General features: G+C 44.2%; 1 protein-coding gene and 1 long non-coding RNA gene across 4 annotated transcripts; both read left to right on the top strand.

Annotated features, from left to right (window-relative positions):
• On the top strand, nt 1-1,073 carry LOC144406226 (uncharacterized). Its single transcript, XR_013467425.1, has 2 exons — nt 1-234; nt 858-1,073. It is a non-coding gene; the product is annotated as an uncharacterized LOC144406226 (long non-coding RNA).
• Nucleotides 1,074-7,914: 6,841 nt separating this feature from the next.
• Nucleotides 7,915-17,142, top strand: LOC120817816 (HMG box-containing protein 1). Of its 3 annotated transcripts, none has more exons than XM_078101473.1 (13): nt 7,915-8,056; nt 9,001-9,105; nt 9,514-9,621; nt 9,705-9,900; nt 11,498-11,615; nt 11,805-11,916; nt 12,361-12,467; nt 13,962-14,118; nt 14,188-14,332; nt 14,411-14,529; nt 14,699-14,882; nt 14,985-15,126; nt 15,247-17,142. In XM_078101473.1, exons 2-13 carry the CDS (start codon nt 9,015-9,017, stop codon nt 15,262-15,264), a joined length of 1,497 nt encoding a protein of 498 aa, XP_077957599.1. In that variant the 5' UTR covers nt 7,915-8,056; nt 9,001-9,014; the 3' UTR covers nt 15,265-17,142. The 3 variants fall into 3 exon arrangements, with proteins under 3 accessions (XP_077957599.1, XP_040030310.2, XP_040030311.2); XM_040174376.2 differs by having other exon boundaries at nt 8,047-8,796; XM_040174377.2 differs by lacking the exon at nt 7,915-8,056 and adding an exon at nt 8,061-8,115.

Below are 17,142 nucleotides of genomic sequence, written 5' to 3'. Positions count from 1 at the left end.
TAGTTCCTGCCTGACGCACCCCGTCATTTTGGGTACAGATTGGCCGGGGTTTGATAAGCTAATAGGGGGGGCTACGGGGGTGCGTTCACGACTGACAGGGTTATGCGAGATGTGTGCTGTGCTCAGCGGTGATGCGGGGTCGTCCGCCAAACTCACCAGCTCACCACGCACCCAACCACCACCATGAGAGAGAGAGAGAGAGAGCGCGCAGATCTACCGATTCCTCCTTATATGGTAGGCAATTAAAGGGGACAAGACCGCGAATGGGCAGAAAACGGTCATCCTGCTACACCTGCACCGATGCAATTGGTTTACGGTAACGACACCCACGTCTCGTTGGCTGGTACTACCCGAGAGAGGAGGCCACCATGGAACGGCACAGCCTGTCCAGTCTTAATGACTGAATTTTCGCCTAAGCTTCATTTATCATAATAAGAATTGGTAATAATTGTAGTAGTAAAAATTGTTTTTAGAAGGCTAGAAGTTACTGTATGTGCTGTTTCTATTTCACTCAAAACAGAGCTGAGATCATCCTTCAATGCAAGTGAATCCACACAACAGTGGATAGATTGTGTCCATTTGTGAGGGAGGGTAAACTATGAAGGGCAGGGTCTCAACCATTGACCCACTAGTTATGCTCTCCTCCCCCTCAATATGTGTTTTCAACCCAATTTTTTTGAATTTTTTGAAAGTCACATCCATAGCTGCCCCTAGTGGGGGGTAAATTTGTCACGCCCTAATTGTGTTCACCTGTTTTCACCGGTTTTTCCCCTGTCTCCTCCCACACCAGGTGTTCCCTGTTTGTCAATTGTCCCTTGGGCATATAACCTGTGTCTTCTCCCTGTTCTTGTTGCCAGTTCGTCTTGTGTGTTTCACCAGGTCTTACCAGCGTTATATCCCCGTAGTTTCCAGTCGATTCTTGAGATCCCCCGTGTACTGACCCCTGCCTGCCTCCGACAACGACACTGCCTGCCACCTCTGAACCCCTGCTCTCCTGTGCACCGAACTCCTGCCTGCCTCCGACAACGACACTGCCTGCCTGAATTCCTCTTCATTAAACCTTATTCCTCATATCTGCGTTTGGGTCTCTGCCTGAGCTGTGATAAAATGATATGTCCTATAGGGGTTTCCCTTTAGTTTCGGATACTTTGTCTCTGTATAATGTGTTGAACTTTTAGCTACTAAGACCAAGTTCACTACGAGATCCAGAGGGAAATCTTCAGGAGGTTTTTCCAACAGCAGACATGAGGGAAAAGATTAACTACACTGACTCCTCAGGGGAAAACTCACGTTTACCTAATGACACTGATATGGTTAACAGTAGACACAGTTACTGGTAGTTAAGATCACATCACCACACCACACACACAAACACTAGGCGCCTGCACAACAGACCTGCCTCGGAAAACACGCCGCCAGTGACAGTCTACAACCCCGAGGAGGCAAACGGACAGTTTACTAAGCTGTAGTTTTTTAAACCGCCTTTACCCAAGTGTGGGCAGATCCTCACTTTGTATATAGTTGTTGTTTGTATGTTGTTAAAGCTCTTTCTTTGCATAAACATGTTCCTGGCAAATGTTCATTTTCTCTATAAATTCATTGATGTCCTGGATGGTATCCTAATAATAGTGTAGTAGCCTACATAGGATAACAATGAAATGTATATACAGCATAATATGAATATATAAATATATATAAATAAAATGAGGCGGGTGACCAATAGCGACAGATCTGCCAACCAATCACGAGTGATTTTACTGGTTTGAAAGTTGTGGTTTCATCCAATCATGAGCAAGGAAACTCAAGCCTGGTCTGCCCAGGTGTGGTTTTGCTGCCAATCACGAGTGATTTTACTTGTTTGAAAGTTGTGGTTTCATCCAATAAGGAGTAAGGATATTCAAGCCCGCTCGGCTCGGCCACCAGCGGTTTCGCTGCATTCATATGCTAAGTAGGGCCATTCGCACCTCCGCCAGCTCTCCACATACGTCATGGTTTGTTTCCGACAATTAGTGGCACAGACAAACGCGATGTGCGCGGGTTGCAAATTGTCGGAAACGGTCGGAAATTAAGGAGATTTATGGGGTTTACGGGGACGAAAATCTCACTTTTCATGCAGTGAAGGCCAATTTGTTTCGCCAGTTAGAAGTAGGGCTGGGCGATATATCGGTATAAACGAATATATCGATATATTTTTTAATGGCATATGAAATTAGACAATTTCGCATACATCGATATATTTCAATTTGCGCTCTGCAAGCAGGCTGCCGACCCGGAGCTCGCTGCACTGCTTCTCGCCCTCGCCCCGCCCATCCTCTTTCACGCGCAGAGTAGGGAGGGGCAGGGACACACACTTCAACAAACATGGAGGAAGCAACAATGTCTGCGCAGCGTGCGGAGGAGGAGGAGGAGGAGGAATTGGTTTGTTAAAAAAAAAGCAGTGGCTCAGTAATTTGGAGATGGTTCGGATTTAAAGTATCCGATGAGAAACAAAATAACATTATATGTAGGGAGTGCCATAAACAGGTTACAGCCGGGGGTGGAAGCACTTCAAATCTTTTTCACCACCTAAAACAACGGCACAAACTGCAATACGAAGAGTGTGTGAAACTGCGCGCTACAGAAGCCGCATGCCAGAAACGACCCGAACAAGCTCCAGCCCCGAAACAAAGCTCACCGCAAACCTCATTTTCCCCGCAGTGTGCCATATGAAAAGAAAAGTGACAAGTGGTGCACTATAACGAAAGCGGTGTCCTATCACATTGCTAAAGACATGGTCCCTGTTGCAACTGTTGAACAAGTCAGATTCAAAATGCTCCTGAAAACGATGGACCCTAGATATGAGCTTCCCAGTCGCAACTACTTTGCAAGAAAAGCACTCCCAAACATGTATACTGAAGTCAGGCAGAGCCTTGCTGACCGGCTCGCTAATGTGACCCATTTTGCATTGACCAGCGATAAGATATTTTTTTATTTATATGTGCACCTTATGGAGCTTTGTTTTCAAAAAGAATACTCCTGTTATACACTTTATGTTTACATATTATTATTTGAACGGCTGAGCATTTGTTTAATTTAATTTATTATTTATTCATTTTTATTTATTTGATTTTATTTGAACTCCTTACTGAAATTGCAGGTTTCAATTAAACGACTTAATGACATGTCATATTTGGCTTTGACTTTGCTTTGAAATTTGCTTTCAGGTTTCCCTTTAATGTGGAGAAAATATCGGGATATATACCGTATATCGATATCCAACCAAAATATACCGGAATATAACTTTTGGTCTATATCGCCCAGCCCTAGTTAGAAGGCAAAGATCTGGCCTGTGATCAGATGGTTTGCGAGCACAAAACAATGCTTTCAGACCACCAGATCCAGGTCCAGAATCTTATTGAGCAGAACAACCATTCAGTTCTGAAGCTCAGAGACAGAAGAACAACTCACTGTCAAAACTGCTGAACTCACGGTCAACAACCAGACCTGGCAGCAGAAATATGAAGAACTGGAGGAAAAGACATTCAAGGAACTGGATTACCAACAACAGTCCTTGGAGTCTAAAGTAACAGGGTTACTCTCCACCAACATTTCTCTTCAAGAGGAGCTGCACAAGCAGCAGGCCAACAACCACCAGTTGGAAGCAGAACACAAACTGCTAAACATCAAGACAGAGGCTCTGGCTAAGACTATCAGGGAGAATGAGGGTTTATCTCTGAAGCTCACCAAGACCACGCAGGACAAGGAGACAAAGAAATAGGAGAGAGAAGAGAAGAAAAAGGAGACCATCCAGGACGTCAACGTCAACATGCCTGAGATTGGACACCTGTAAGAACACCTTCCTTCACCTCCCACTCCATCCACCCCCCGCGCTTCACGGCGCTAAAGACCATCTGTGGGTACCTTCCCCCCTTCTAAAAGAAGAAAATAAAATCTATCAAGATCTGTGTAACGCAGGGGTGCTCAATACGTCGATCGCGATCTACCAGTCGATCTCCAAGGTACTATTGGTAGATCGCATGACAAGGTGAGGTGACATTGTCATGAACTGACGCTATACAAATAAAGTTGAGTTGTTTTGAATAAAAAAACTAGACGTCAGCCTATCAGCCATCCCGTCACTTGATTGATACACAGGACAACCAGTCAGATGACATCTGATTTTTTTCCCCGTACAATTAGGTCACTGTGCGTGTTCAAACAACGCCCCTGAGCGCTGCAAAGCTAACAAGCTAGTCGTTAGTTACATCCTAATTTTTCGCTCGTTTTTTTCCTCTTAAACGTAAGATAGGATATAAAAATGAGTGGAGGAGCTGGACCAAGTAAAAAGAAAAAAAACTATCCCTTTCATACGGAATGGGAGGAGGACTTTTTTTTCACGATGACATTTTCAAAGTGCGTTTGTCTCGTCTGCCAGTCTACCGTCGCAATACCAAAGAAGGGAAATGTGGAGCGGCATTTTCGGACTCTTCATGGAAAATACGACACTGGACTATGTATCCCTGGCTGATTCAATTCAGTGCAAGTCATCAGAGTGAGCTCAGGTGATGGCAAAAAATGTACATAATTATGTTGTTCAGTCTGTTCAGTTCTGAATTATGTTGTGTTGTGCAACATATGTGGTTATACATCAACATAAGTTGTAAGAATCCTCAATATATTTCTCAATAAATATAATGGGTAGATCATTTTGATCATTTCAAAAGTAGCTCCCATGCTGAAAAAGTGTGAGCACCCCTGGTGTAACGCATCACAGGAGACAGGAGTCGACCCAAGCGCAGAATGCAGATTTAATGAAGAACAGGTATACAGGGGTTAGGCTTAGTTGTATCCAAAAGGCGGGAAGTCGACATCCAGGAGCACGGAGAAGGGCAAAGATACAGTCAGGGATCAGGCAGGAGGCAACGAGGTCTGGAACAAAAAGGGGTCTTCAACAAGAGTACAAATCAGGACATCCAAATAACGCTCAGAATGGGATAACAATTACACGAGACTTCGCAAAGAACACAGAGGGATAAGGGGTATATATACAGGCCAGCTTGATGGGGAACCAGACACAGGTGTGTCGGGATGAGTGGGCGTGCACAACAGACACACAGTGGAACAAACCAACACAAAACGGGACAGACCAAATGGACAGTAAACAGGGGGGGAGTTTGGGGGCCAGATATTGAAGGCCTCAGTACTCCGGGGAAAGGGAAGCGCTGGATTGTGACAATCTGGAGGATACCATCACCAAAGAAACATACCCTCCCCCCACCCCCGCCATCTGTGGGTTCCTTCCCCCCTTCTAAAAAACAAAACCAAAAAAAGCTATCAAGATTTGGAGGATACCGTCACCAAAGAAACATACCCCCCACACCCCCGCCATCTGTGGGTTCCTTCCCCCCTTCTAAAAATGAAAACAAAAAAAAACTATCAAGATCTGGAGGGTACCATCACCAAAGAAACATACACCCCATACCCCCGCCATGTGTGGGTTCATTCCCCCCTTCTAAAAATAAAAAATAAAATCTCCTCCTATCAAGATCTGGAGGATACCATCACCAAAGAAAAATTTGATAACATGGCCCACCCCGCCATCTGTGGGTTCCCCTGTGGGTTTTCCCCCCTTCTTGGGTTTCCCACATAAAAAAAAAAAAAAACTCCTCTGTGAATCGCCACCTTAATGTGGTGGAGGAGTTTGAGTGGCTCAGTGATCCTGTGATCTGTGTTGTCTGTGGCCCCTTGTAGGGTGAACAACAGGTCTCAGGGGAGAGTCCAGACTAAGAGTGATTTAAAAACCCTGATGCTTAGCTTAGTCACCTGGACCAGTCAGAAAGACTGGACAGGCTGTGTGGCTTCGTCTCCCTGGGGGCGCGCGGCCAGCTGGCTGGTACTACCCGACCCCGCCTCTAATCAACCAGACGTGGGTGTCGTTACTGTAAAGCAATTGCATCGGGGCGGGCAAACATTACAAAATGTTCTCCTCTCTTTTGCTGTCAGTTGTCATTTCAGCACGCACCAGAGGTGACCTGCCACCACCCCTGACACCTCCAATCTACAGCAGAACTGGCATAGCAGGAGATTGGAGCAACCGGCTCTACCATCACCACCACCAGTGTCTGGACTCCCAAAGGGGGTATATGCCTCATCTCGGCATCCTGGCCCCTGGTCTATCCTACGGCATGATGGAGTCCAAGCCCCAAACAACTTGGCAATATAAATATTTATGCCTGTTACAATAAAGCATTGTTCAAATTTCAACAAGTCTATCTGGATTGAAATGGTTCTTACAGCCTAATAGCTATATTTCTAAAGTGTTTTTAAAAAAACACACGCCCCAAGACAGTCTGGTTCAACAAAGAACCAACACCTTCTAAAGAACCATTTTATCTATTAGATGGTTCTACGTGTTTGTCATATGGTTATTTGGGATATTAAATGGTTATTTGACATATTAAAAGGTTATTAATTCATGTTTGAGTTGTTGAATGGTGGGCGATGAAAAAAAAGACCTCCGTGCCATGATGTTAGCTAGTTAGCTGCCAGTTGATACACACACTTCATATTTATAATATCATATAACATAATATAGGACTAATATAACTGACATAGTATCACACTTTATCATTCTAATTTCAAATAACATAACATCATTTAACTAATATAGCAAACATGGCATCATACTTAGTATTTCTAATATCATAGAACATAATACCATATACAGTGTTTTCCTTACCATTACATCTGCGCCCCAACGCACACGCCCGCCTCCGGTATACATTTGCCTGAGCACCCATTTAAAACTGGCTAATATTTATTGTATATGTTAGAAAAACAACAGGTCCTCGCTCTGACTACTTTGGTAGTTGGGACCAAAACAGCCTCTTCCATAATTGCTGTTTTCCAGAAAATTCTAGCAGAAAATTTAAACCGATCATTTTTCTAATATATTAATAATATTATTTGTTTTTAAATGGGGAAAAAAGGTGCTCAGGCAAATGTAAATTCTTCCACTTATATGTGTATATGTGTATGCATATATATGCATACACATACACACATGATAGAGATCAATCCCATTAGCTGGGGGGAGCCTTTTACTTCTTGGTGATTCCGCATTAAGGCTGGCGGGTCCGTGCAGGTCCGTGTACCTTTTGATAGTCCCTTTTACCGTAAACCCTAGAAAACGCGTTGACTCTTACTATGAAAATCTGCGTACTTCCGGTTTAGCGGCTCCGCTTCGTATTTTCGTTTTATGGGCAAAACCTCAAAAGGGATTAAGGGAGTAAAAAGTTGAGAATTTGTCTCGTTTTTTGGTTCTAGACGAAAAACGAGAAACGAGTGTTTTCGTTTTCTGTTTTTTACGGTAAAGGGGACTATCAAAACGTACACGGACCAACATCAGTAGTTTTTGGCTACTTTCCCTAAATGAGTGGACTCCCATAATTACTGCTTCCTCCGGTTGCAGCAGTAAACATGTATATTAACACTGAAGGTTTTGCTTAAAGGTATTACAGCTTTTATACGAGAGTTGCAAACTTGTGTCTGGAAACACAGCAGAAGGCCATTTAATCATTTCCCTAGCTGTACAGTATAACGATTGTATAACTAAATGTTCTTTGTCTGCTGCATTTGCTTTTTTTTCTCACGTTTTTTCCATGTTAGTAGCCTGTGTAATAGTAACACATCAGTACCCAGTACGGCGTAGGACCACATTTCAATATGCTAGAACGTTTAGCTCTTTTTTCCTGTTTCCTGTTGTCCTTTTCAAATAAATGAACACAGGTAAATAGAGAACCGTGGCTATTACATGATCTTACCACTTTGTAAGACAAGTATATGATACTTTCTACATAATCGTTGTCTTGATCAGGTATTTTTGAATCGTCACTTTTAGTTTGGCCATTTTTTTCTCATTTTAACCCTCCCTATGTTTATTGGTGCGGCGATGACTGTAACGAACCAACCAATGAGGATGAGACAAACCGCGGATTGACATCTGATCTGGCCAATAGGACCGCTGAGGACAAAGTGTTTATACCCGCCTCCTGTCCCGTAGAAGGCGACCGTTTGGGTGAGTTAAGTTAACTTTACTGAAACCATCTGTTGGCTTTAAAGCGTCGAGTTTGAGAAGTAATTACGCCAATTGAATGATTTTCCATCGAACTTGGCACACGAGTCGAAACGTGAAACTGACATCGTGTATTTTTGGCCATAAAAGCAGTTCCGTTGCGCTCTCCGTGAAGCTTCATTGTTGACGCCAGTTGTTTTGTTCTAGCAGCATTTTCGCAACATAATGGCTCAGCCATTTCAATGGATTTAAAAACTCCCAAATTGTTGTAACATGTTTCAGTTACGCGGCCCGGCTAAAGCCTTTCGCTTTTTCGTCGACGTACTTACATTTTTCAACGGCACTTTTTGTTTCGGGACCACAAAGCTGGACCGTCAGACGTTTAATGTGGCGTTAAGTTTTAAACGAGTTTAAACAGCTGTCTAATTTAGTAACAGCCAATATCAAAACTGCTTTATATTCGTGTTGGAGTTTTACTTGTTTATTGTGTACTTATTGTAAAAATATCTTATCGCTGCCCGTTGAATGAATGGGCTCTCTGGTGCGCATGCGTGCAGGATCTCTAAGTTTATAAACAAGAGGGGAGTCACATGACGAGAATATTGTGCCAGATGGAACACGCTCTTACCATGTCTGCGAGTTTCAAACGGAATATTTCATCGTTATTTACACAACAATATCCAACACATAGTGAACACGGCCACAGGCTGGAGCTTTGACAATGTGCCTCGGTGCATTATTAGGTAAGCGGCCCCGTGTTACCTCACATTACCCTATGTCTCATTTACGTCACCCCGACCATGTACAGCTTATACGTCACGGCTCACTGGAGACTCACGTTTCCGTGCGTGTGTGTTAGGACATGGGAGCCTCGCAACGCCGGTGGTAGTAATGTTTAGCCATACTTGTAAGATATATTTTCCACCAACGATGTAATTTCCTCTCAGCTTCCGAGGACGTGATGGTGTGGGGGGTGGTGACCCCTGCCGTGCTTTCCGGTGACCCCGAACGTCACAGCGGGCGTTATTCTGAGCCCGAGGACGAGCACGCAGGTAAACCCGGCGCCGCGCGCGCTGCGCAGTGAACGCGCATTCAGACGCAGTGTAAACATCGGACGAAGCGCTCTTAAACTTAAATCACCTGTTTTAACTCATTCACTTCGTGAAGGTGTGGGACTCAAAAATAAATAGAAATATATAATGATTGACTAATTTTGACTCATAGCTCAATGTGAATAGTATACAATTTCCTTTTATCCATTACTGTCCAACACCCAAATACTAAATGCTATTCTACTTTGTTAATCAAGATGTGAATCTAATATATAATTCTTAATAATAATAGTTATTCCATATGGAAACGTACATCTATTATGAAATAAGAAGAACGAATGTGTCCTGTAAATCTAGTTAAGTCTACTTACTACGCTTACGCTGTTGTTTGTCTGGTGTCACCTTTAGAAGTGATGATGGATGCAGATGAAGATGAGTCACATGACCTGCCCCGCTGTGAGGAACACCTCTCCTCCTCGCCTGGCTTCCCCACCAGTGACAGTTACATGGAATACGGTACATAGGACACACACATCCCAATAGCCAAGATTATTTTTTCTGCTTTTTACTATGAAACTCTGTGTTTTTCTCCCTCTTAGACGACCTCCCAGACCTGCAGGAAGTTCGAGAGGAGGCGGAGCCGGCGGTGCCACTTGTCTACCAGGTGGACGTGGGCGTATCGCACCAGGAGCGACATGCTGGCGCTCAGCCTCCGGACACACACTGGCTGACGCAGCTGGCTCACATCGCCACAGGACCTCAGAGCCCACTGCTACGAGAGTCTCCCAACAGCAGGTGGACGCGCTTAGTCCTGAAACAATAACGCTATCGAGGACAGTATGAATGTGTCCTCTTCACACAATATGTTTCATGATGCAGGGATAAATCCTGCCCCCCAGGGACATGCATATCATTCTGGTGAAGTACAAATAGCTTTAATGTGATAAAATGTTTTTGGTCTAAATCAGTGTTGATTTCGTCGACGAAAACGACGAAAAATATGACGAAAAATGTTCGTTAACGAACCTTTTTTCCATGACTAAGACGAGACTAAGATGTAGCGAAAACGATCTTAAGTAGGACTAAATCTATTCTAACTTTCGTTAACGAGACGAGACAAACATGTTGGTGGTTGACGAAGTCACAATACTTCTTCCCCCTAAATTCACATGCAACTAACAGCTAACTAAGGCAACAGACAGGCACCGTACGGCGGATATTAACGGGTCATGATGACGTCATCCACGAACCCAGAACCCGCGCTCGCAGCGGTGGTTCTTGTGCACCGACTACGGACCGCGACGACTATTTTACGCTTCGGCGAGTTTGAATGTGGCTTCGTTAGTTTAGCTCAGCTGTCTCTGTTTAGCTGCCAGTTAGCAGGCTGAAGCCGCGCTGCTTCACAGAAACATGAAGACCCGTTTAACAGACTGTCGGCCAGCAGAGATCCACGCGGACCTTTCTGCTCTGTTCTCTGGCGACGACAGGCAGCGTTTCCTCGGCTGGATGAGATGGTCCGTTACTAGCTTCTCCAAACACGTCTAACATCATTGCAGGTTCTGAAGCCAAGAAAATAATGTATTGCAACGATTGTAGGACGTTACGGTCTCTTTTGTTGGGACCGTGGAAACAATAAAGGACCATGACGTTTCCAGTGGCCATGTCAAAAGCATTGCAAGTAAACAGACAAAGACAACATAGTGTTGCGTTTAGATCCCTGGTCCTCATGAAGTTGTTACACATTTGCCAATTTGTTAAATTGCCTTGCAAATAAATGCTTTGCTATTTGTTAAAATCCAAATCCTTTCATGTAATGATTTTTCACATGTCATTTATATTCGCTCACACAAACACTTGAACCATTTGTTCTTGGCCCGGCTCCTCTGTCAAATTTTACAACCCATTGTGGCCCGCGAGTCAAAAATTTTGCCAACCCCTCCTACAGACCTGTCTTAGGAGGGACATCTAATGGACAACCAAGTACTGCAAGCTAGACTATTATGCAGTTGTAGACACAACACAGGGGTCCCTGGGCCTGAGAAGGGAAGAAAAGGAGTTTAATATGGCTATTATATGTGACTAAAACTAATTACATTTTAGTCTAGTTTTCGTCGACGAAAACTAGATTAAACTAACATGGATTAAAACGACTAAATGTGACTAAAACTAATATGCATTTTTCGTCTAAAGACTAAGACTAAATCAAAAATAGCTGCCAAAATTAACACTGGTCTAAATCCCAATGACAATATTAAAGAAATGTAGAATTTTGCATCTGCAATCTCACAAGAAAACCACCGCTTCGAAATCGGCTTTTCAGATTCCCCCCGTCCTTCATTTCTAACTCCATGTCAGTGCATCCAATCCACTCATGAGCCTGTGTCCTTTTCAGCTCCTCTCCGGCCTGCTTCTCCAGCCCCAGCAGCAATCTACATTCCTACGCCCGGCCTCCTCCCTCTCTCACGCAGTCGCCCCCCACAGGTCACGGCAGGCAGCACCAGCGGGCAAGGGTAGGGCTCGCGTTGCCTTCTTAATTGCCTGCACAATTAGAAAGAAATACAGATCTTCTATCAGTTTTACGCAGTGGAAATGACTCGACTCACCGGGGCAATAAAGACCTGCTCGTGGTTTTTGGACAAACTCTTTTGCTGCTGTGAAGTTCCTGAGTCGAGCCTGACAAGCGCTCTGTGTCTCCACAGAAGAGCAGCGAATGTGGTTCTGTGGTGTCGACCAGATCTTCTCTGTCTGATGATGAAGACATGGGATGGAGCTTCTCCTGTCCACCCACAGCCTGGCACTGCTTTCTCAAAGGTACTTATGCACACACACACGCACACACACACACACACACACACACACACACACACACACACACACATTATTTTGCTGCTATCTCACGTTTTCTTGTCTTTTCAAAAGACATGAACGTGAGATTTTATTTGATTCCAGTGTTTCCCTTACAATTATATCAGGGGGGCACCCCCACCTAAATTGACCTCCGCCCCCTGAAAAAATCTGGAATATAAAATTAAAAAAACATTTTTGCCTCACCCGTTGGGGCAGTACCACCCTGACATGTGCGCAAATATGTCCATGTATGTGCGCGTGACCAGCGGACAGACTACTAAACCACCCCACCCACCCCCCCTCCTCCGTTGGCTGTTTGCCCCCTACTTCCCCCCTGCCCTCTAAAGTTGGAAACTTTAACTGCAATCTTATTGTTTATACCTCAGAGCGGCTTTCCTGTGTCACCAGGCACTCATCTGCGTTTCCACCGCGGCTCCAACGTGGAGTGGCAGGACGTCGAGGACCTGGACTCAGCCCACGAAGACTCTGACAAAGAGCGGTCCGGCTCTCTGAAGGTATATTATGCAAGAAGCCAGTTGCTTCACTTCATCCTCACTTTGTCAATGTAGATCAGGGGTCTTCAACGTTTTTCAGGCCAAGGTCCCCCAGACTGATGGCGAGATGCAGCAGGGACCCCCTGTTCTACGGAGTTTGGTCCTCCATCTTTTATCTTTGAGCTCCGCCCTCTTTAGACGTGAGCATGACTGGATCTGATTGGCTAGTGCCTGTGATGTCGTATCAGCTTGAGAGCTGCTGTGGGACTGAAAGACAACGTCTCCTCCATCAATTTATCCGTTTCTACAATATGTTGGATTCATGTTAATGTGTATTTAAAGACAATAAATACAATTCGGATTTTGAAGACATTTCAATTCGTGGAAAGAAAATTGGTTGACTTTTTCTTTTTAAATAATATAAAATTTGCAACCCCCTGCAGTACCTCCGCGGACCCCCTGTTGAAGACCTCTGATGTAGATCAATCTGTTGTATTTGCTGTATGTGCTGTATGTTCTAACAGCAGCAGCAATCTCTACAAGCCATGGGAACAATGGGAAACATACAGCATTTTATTTCTACTGATAGGTGCATACAATTCAGGTCTACACTCCTCAGTGATCTATAAAAGCCAACTTGTAACTAACAGCGGGGGGAGAGTACATTTTGGGGATATTGGCCAGGGCTGAATTCGTTGTACTCTCGACGGTGGTGAAAAACGTGATCAAAATTGGAAGCCTGGTTGGGGTTATTCTGCACAAATTCAGCCGAACAACTTTCTGGTAGATTTATTTGTCAGATCACAGGTCAAGTATCAGCACTCTGTTTGCAAAGGCAGTGAGCGGTTTTAGAACAACTAAACTAACATCAGGAAGAACAACTATTGTTGTTGGATATAGAAGAAAAGATTTCTATTGGCCCTAAACTGGCGTGGAGGAGCAGGTCCTCTCACCGCAATACAAGATCCAATCACATACGATGTGTGGTCTCCTGACATTAATGTACACATAACGAACAAAGCATGAGTGTTGCATGGTGTGTCTCTAACTCTCATCCTTATCAGACCTGTGTCTGCCTGGTTGGCACTTTGCCCTCTGACCTCCTGCACTCCTCAAGACAGTGACTCCCTAAATGAGCACTATGCGAGCTTTAGATTATCAGTGGTGTTTGCTACTTTGAAGAAAACATTTAAAACACACATGGATCCTGGTGTGTCGGTAAGCTGTACTTCATCTTCTCATGTCCCATTGCTGTCCCATTGCTGACAGCAACGATATGGTGACTCCGTCGCCTCTAGTGGTATTAGACAGGGGGCGTCGGGGCCAGCTGGTTAGCGTGCGCATTTCAGTAGATATCTCTGCACGCCTTTGACACAACGCCGACACTGTGACCGCTTCGCATTCTGCTGATGATGTTAGTTCAAAATAACGTTCCGACTATTTCTCACCCGCCGCACCTTTTGAGTGGAAGAAAAAGGACACACCAAAATAAAAGCACTGCTTGCTCTGTTGCAGAGTTATGGCTCCGAGGGTCTGCAGCTGGTGGAGCATTCAGAGACTGTGCTGTCAGGTCAGGCGTTCCTTCAGCTGACCTTTGACCCCGGCGCGGTTGGACACTCTGCCGTGACTGCCCGATGTCAACTTGACCACCCCTTTTACGTAAAAAAGAAAGGTAGGAGCACCGACGAGACACAAAGCTGCTTTAAGCAGTCTCCTCACTCTGCGTCTTGCTTCCTGTCAGGCTGGTCGTCATTTCACCCGAGCTTGACAGTGGTGCGTTACGGGATACCGTGCTATGAAATGGAGGTGGGAGACGTGTGCCTCCCTCCGGGACACAGAGACGCCAAACAGACTGACGACTCGCTGGTCTTCAACACATTCAGGAGGTAAAACGTCTGTTCTGAAGGCGAAGGAGCAGCAGCGTCGGAGCAAAACACCTGTTTTCACACCTGTGTCCTCCTCAGTTACGATTTCACTCCTCTGGACTCCTCCGCGGTTTACGTGCTGAGCAGCATGGCGAGACGCCGGCGTGCCTCACAGTCCAGCGGCGGGGCTGTTTCTCCAGACCGAGACGCATCACAAGGTACTGCGCCTCACATCTCCCGTGACGAGGAAGTGAGCACAAACATCGAGAACAGGCAGCATTCAGCAGGAATCCAAAAATTCGCCACACAAAAACCATTGAGCGAGAAACAAGCATTTCATAAAAGGAAAAAAAAGCAAACTTGTGGTATTCCGCTTAAAACCTGCAGACTCCATCGTTCCCGGTCCCTCCCACTCTCCTCGTCAAAAGCCAACCAAAAGTCAGCAAGCCGGCGCGGCAGGAAGCAGCACCACCACGGCCGCTCAGTGCAAGCGGCCCATGAACGCCTTCATGCTGTTTGCCAAGAAGTCCAGGGTGGAGTACACGCGGATGTACCCGGGCAAGGACAACAGGTGGGTGTGTCCCGGGTCTGCCTGTGTGTTCCGCAGCTGTGCTGTAGTCAGAGGGTAATGTGTGTGTGTGTGTGTGTGTGTGTGTGTGTGTGTGTGTTGCAGAGCAATCAGCGTCCTCCTCGGGGAGCACTGGAAGAAAATGCGAAGTGAGGAGCGGCGCATGTTCACCGTGCAGGCCAAAGCCCTCGCAGACGAACAAAAAAGACTCAACCCCGACTGCTGGAAACGCAAGCGAACCAACTCTGTAAGAACAAACGCACACAGACACACACACATGTATATACACATGCACACACAGAAAAAGAAACAGTGCTTAAACCAGTGCTTTATATCGTTGTCTGATTTATCTTCTTTGTCCCAACAGGGCTCTCAGGGAAATTAAGGCTGCAGACAGGAGAGAACAGTCTGTAGGACACACACACACACACACACACACACATGCACATATATATGTTCAGAAGTAACATGGAAAAGGGAGCTTTGCTTGACCCACTACGATGCCTCAATATTCTATTTTGTTGACCACAGAGTGAGGATGTCTCACAGGAAAACGAGCACCACTTTTTGGAGACATTTCTTGCTCTTAAAAGGTGCCAAATGTGAAAAAATGTCAACGCGGCATCACTCATTTAAAGTGATTCTAAGAAGCTATGAAAAGAGGGCCTCTTGTTACTCCAGAGCACCGCAGCGTCCTTCGATAGCGTCCTTCGGAGATATTTTGACCCAAATGCAGGAACACCGCAGGTCAGCGAGGTGTTTTTCAGGATTGGAGTTTGTCTCCACTTCATAGAACACGTGAATGAGCCAATAAAAGAGAGAGAGAGAGTTTCTCATTACGTGCTTGAAGCAGGTGGAAGTTGTGGTGCTGTAACATTTTATGTAAAGTAGACGATGTAGCTATTTTCCCAAAATGATATATTATATATAAAAATATATATTTAAGTATTTTCTTGCCTGTATTACTTGCTCCCTTGATGTATTGCACAAGACCACATCATTTAACTTGGCTTTTCATGTAATTGTGATGATGTAATTATTAAACAGCTGTGTCCCATTTACCAACAGAATTCTTGAGAAAGTACAACGAATAATAGGTTGTCCTGAAAGAGTTAATGCAGTGCCGAATTCTTCAATATAGTCATTGGACTATACAAGCAATAACATTTCTCCCTTTCTTTTAGATTTGAGCTTTTACGATCGTTAGCTCTATGTGCCATAGTACAATATGTTAGCTGTGTTTTCGTCAAAGTAACCGTATATTGTGTATAATCAAAGAGGCGTTAATACAACAAAGGCTCGATTGATTAAGTAGCAAAACGGTCATCTTATGTGTTCGTTCCGTTTCCTGAGAAAATGAAAGAAAAAGATCATGGTTGTTTAGCCCCGCCCCTTTGAGTTTTATCTTCTCCAATGAGTTTTAAAGGCTTTACTTCACGTCAAAAATAGATATTGATTATCAAACAATATCTAGCCTCTGTCAGGCAGGGTGTACTGCACACTGAGGGGCTTTTAAACTTTTAGTAATGAGACAGATTAGATTAAAGGCGTGGGGGAAAAAAGTTTGTGGATCAACAGAATTTATGAAGCCAAACTTACTTACATTTCATATGATCAGAAATCCGAAAACAATAAAAGATGCTGTCATTTTATTCAGGATATTGTGTTTACATGCACCTCATAATCATTTAGTAATAATAAATAGTTGCATATCTGTTTTCAGAATTTTTTTTTTGTTAATTGTGCAGTTTCAGTTTGAAACAGGACTATTGTACAACAAAAAAATGAGAAACACCCTCTTAAGAAATGAGTAAATTTAAAGAACACCACTGCAAACATGAACTTGAATTTGTGACTGAGAAGTGAGTGGAAAGTGGAGGGAAGGCAGGCTGGGCATCAGCTATCGGGGTTTAGTTGCTTGTCTTGATAGAATTATAAAACAAATACTCATAATCTCCCTGCATAGCAAGGTTTATTCTTAATGCACTATATACACTTTATCTAATGTGACTGCTACAGAATAATATGTGTCATGACAAACATAAATATGATTATATAGAAATATATATTTTTGGTTTTGACTTAATCCTTGTTAACCTTCCATGTTTGTGCATTCATTATTAACTTGTGTTCGTCTTTACTATTGTGTCATTGTACAAGTTGATCAGGGGTGACCATTCAATGCAGTGCATCATAATATGAATAAAATCATGATGCACCTTAGTTTATATGTTTGAGATTCTTTAATAAAATAAAGGGGAAA

Source organism: Gasterosteus aculeatus, chromosome 4 (genome assembly GCF_964276395.1).
Source record: "Gasterosteus aculeatus chromosome 4, fGasAcu3.hap1.1, whole genome shotgun sequence".
Classification (NCBI taxonomy): Eukaryota; Metazoa; Chordata; class Actinopteri; order Perciformes; family Gasterosteidae; genus Gasterosteus; species Gasterosteus aculeatus.
The sequence above is the reverse complement of the archived record's forward strand: the minus strand, read 5'-3'. Positions and strand labels throughout refer to the sequence as shown.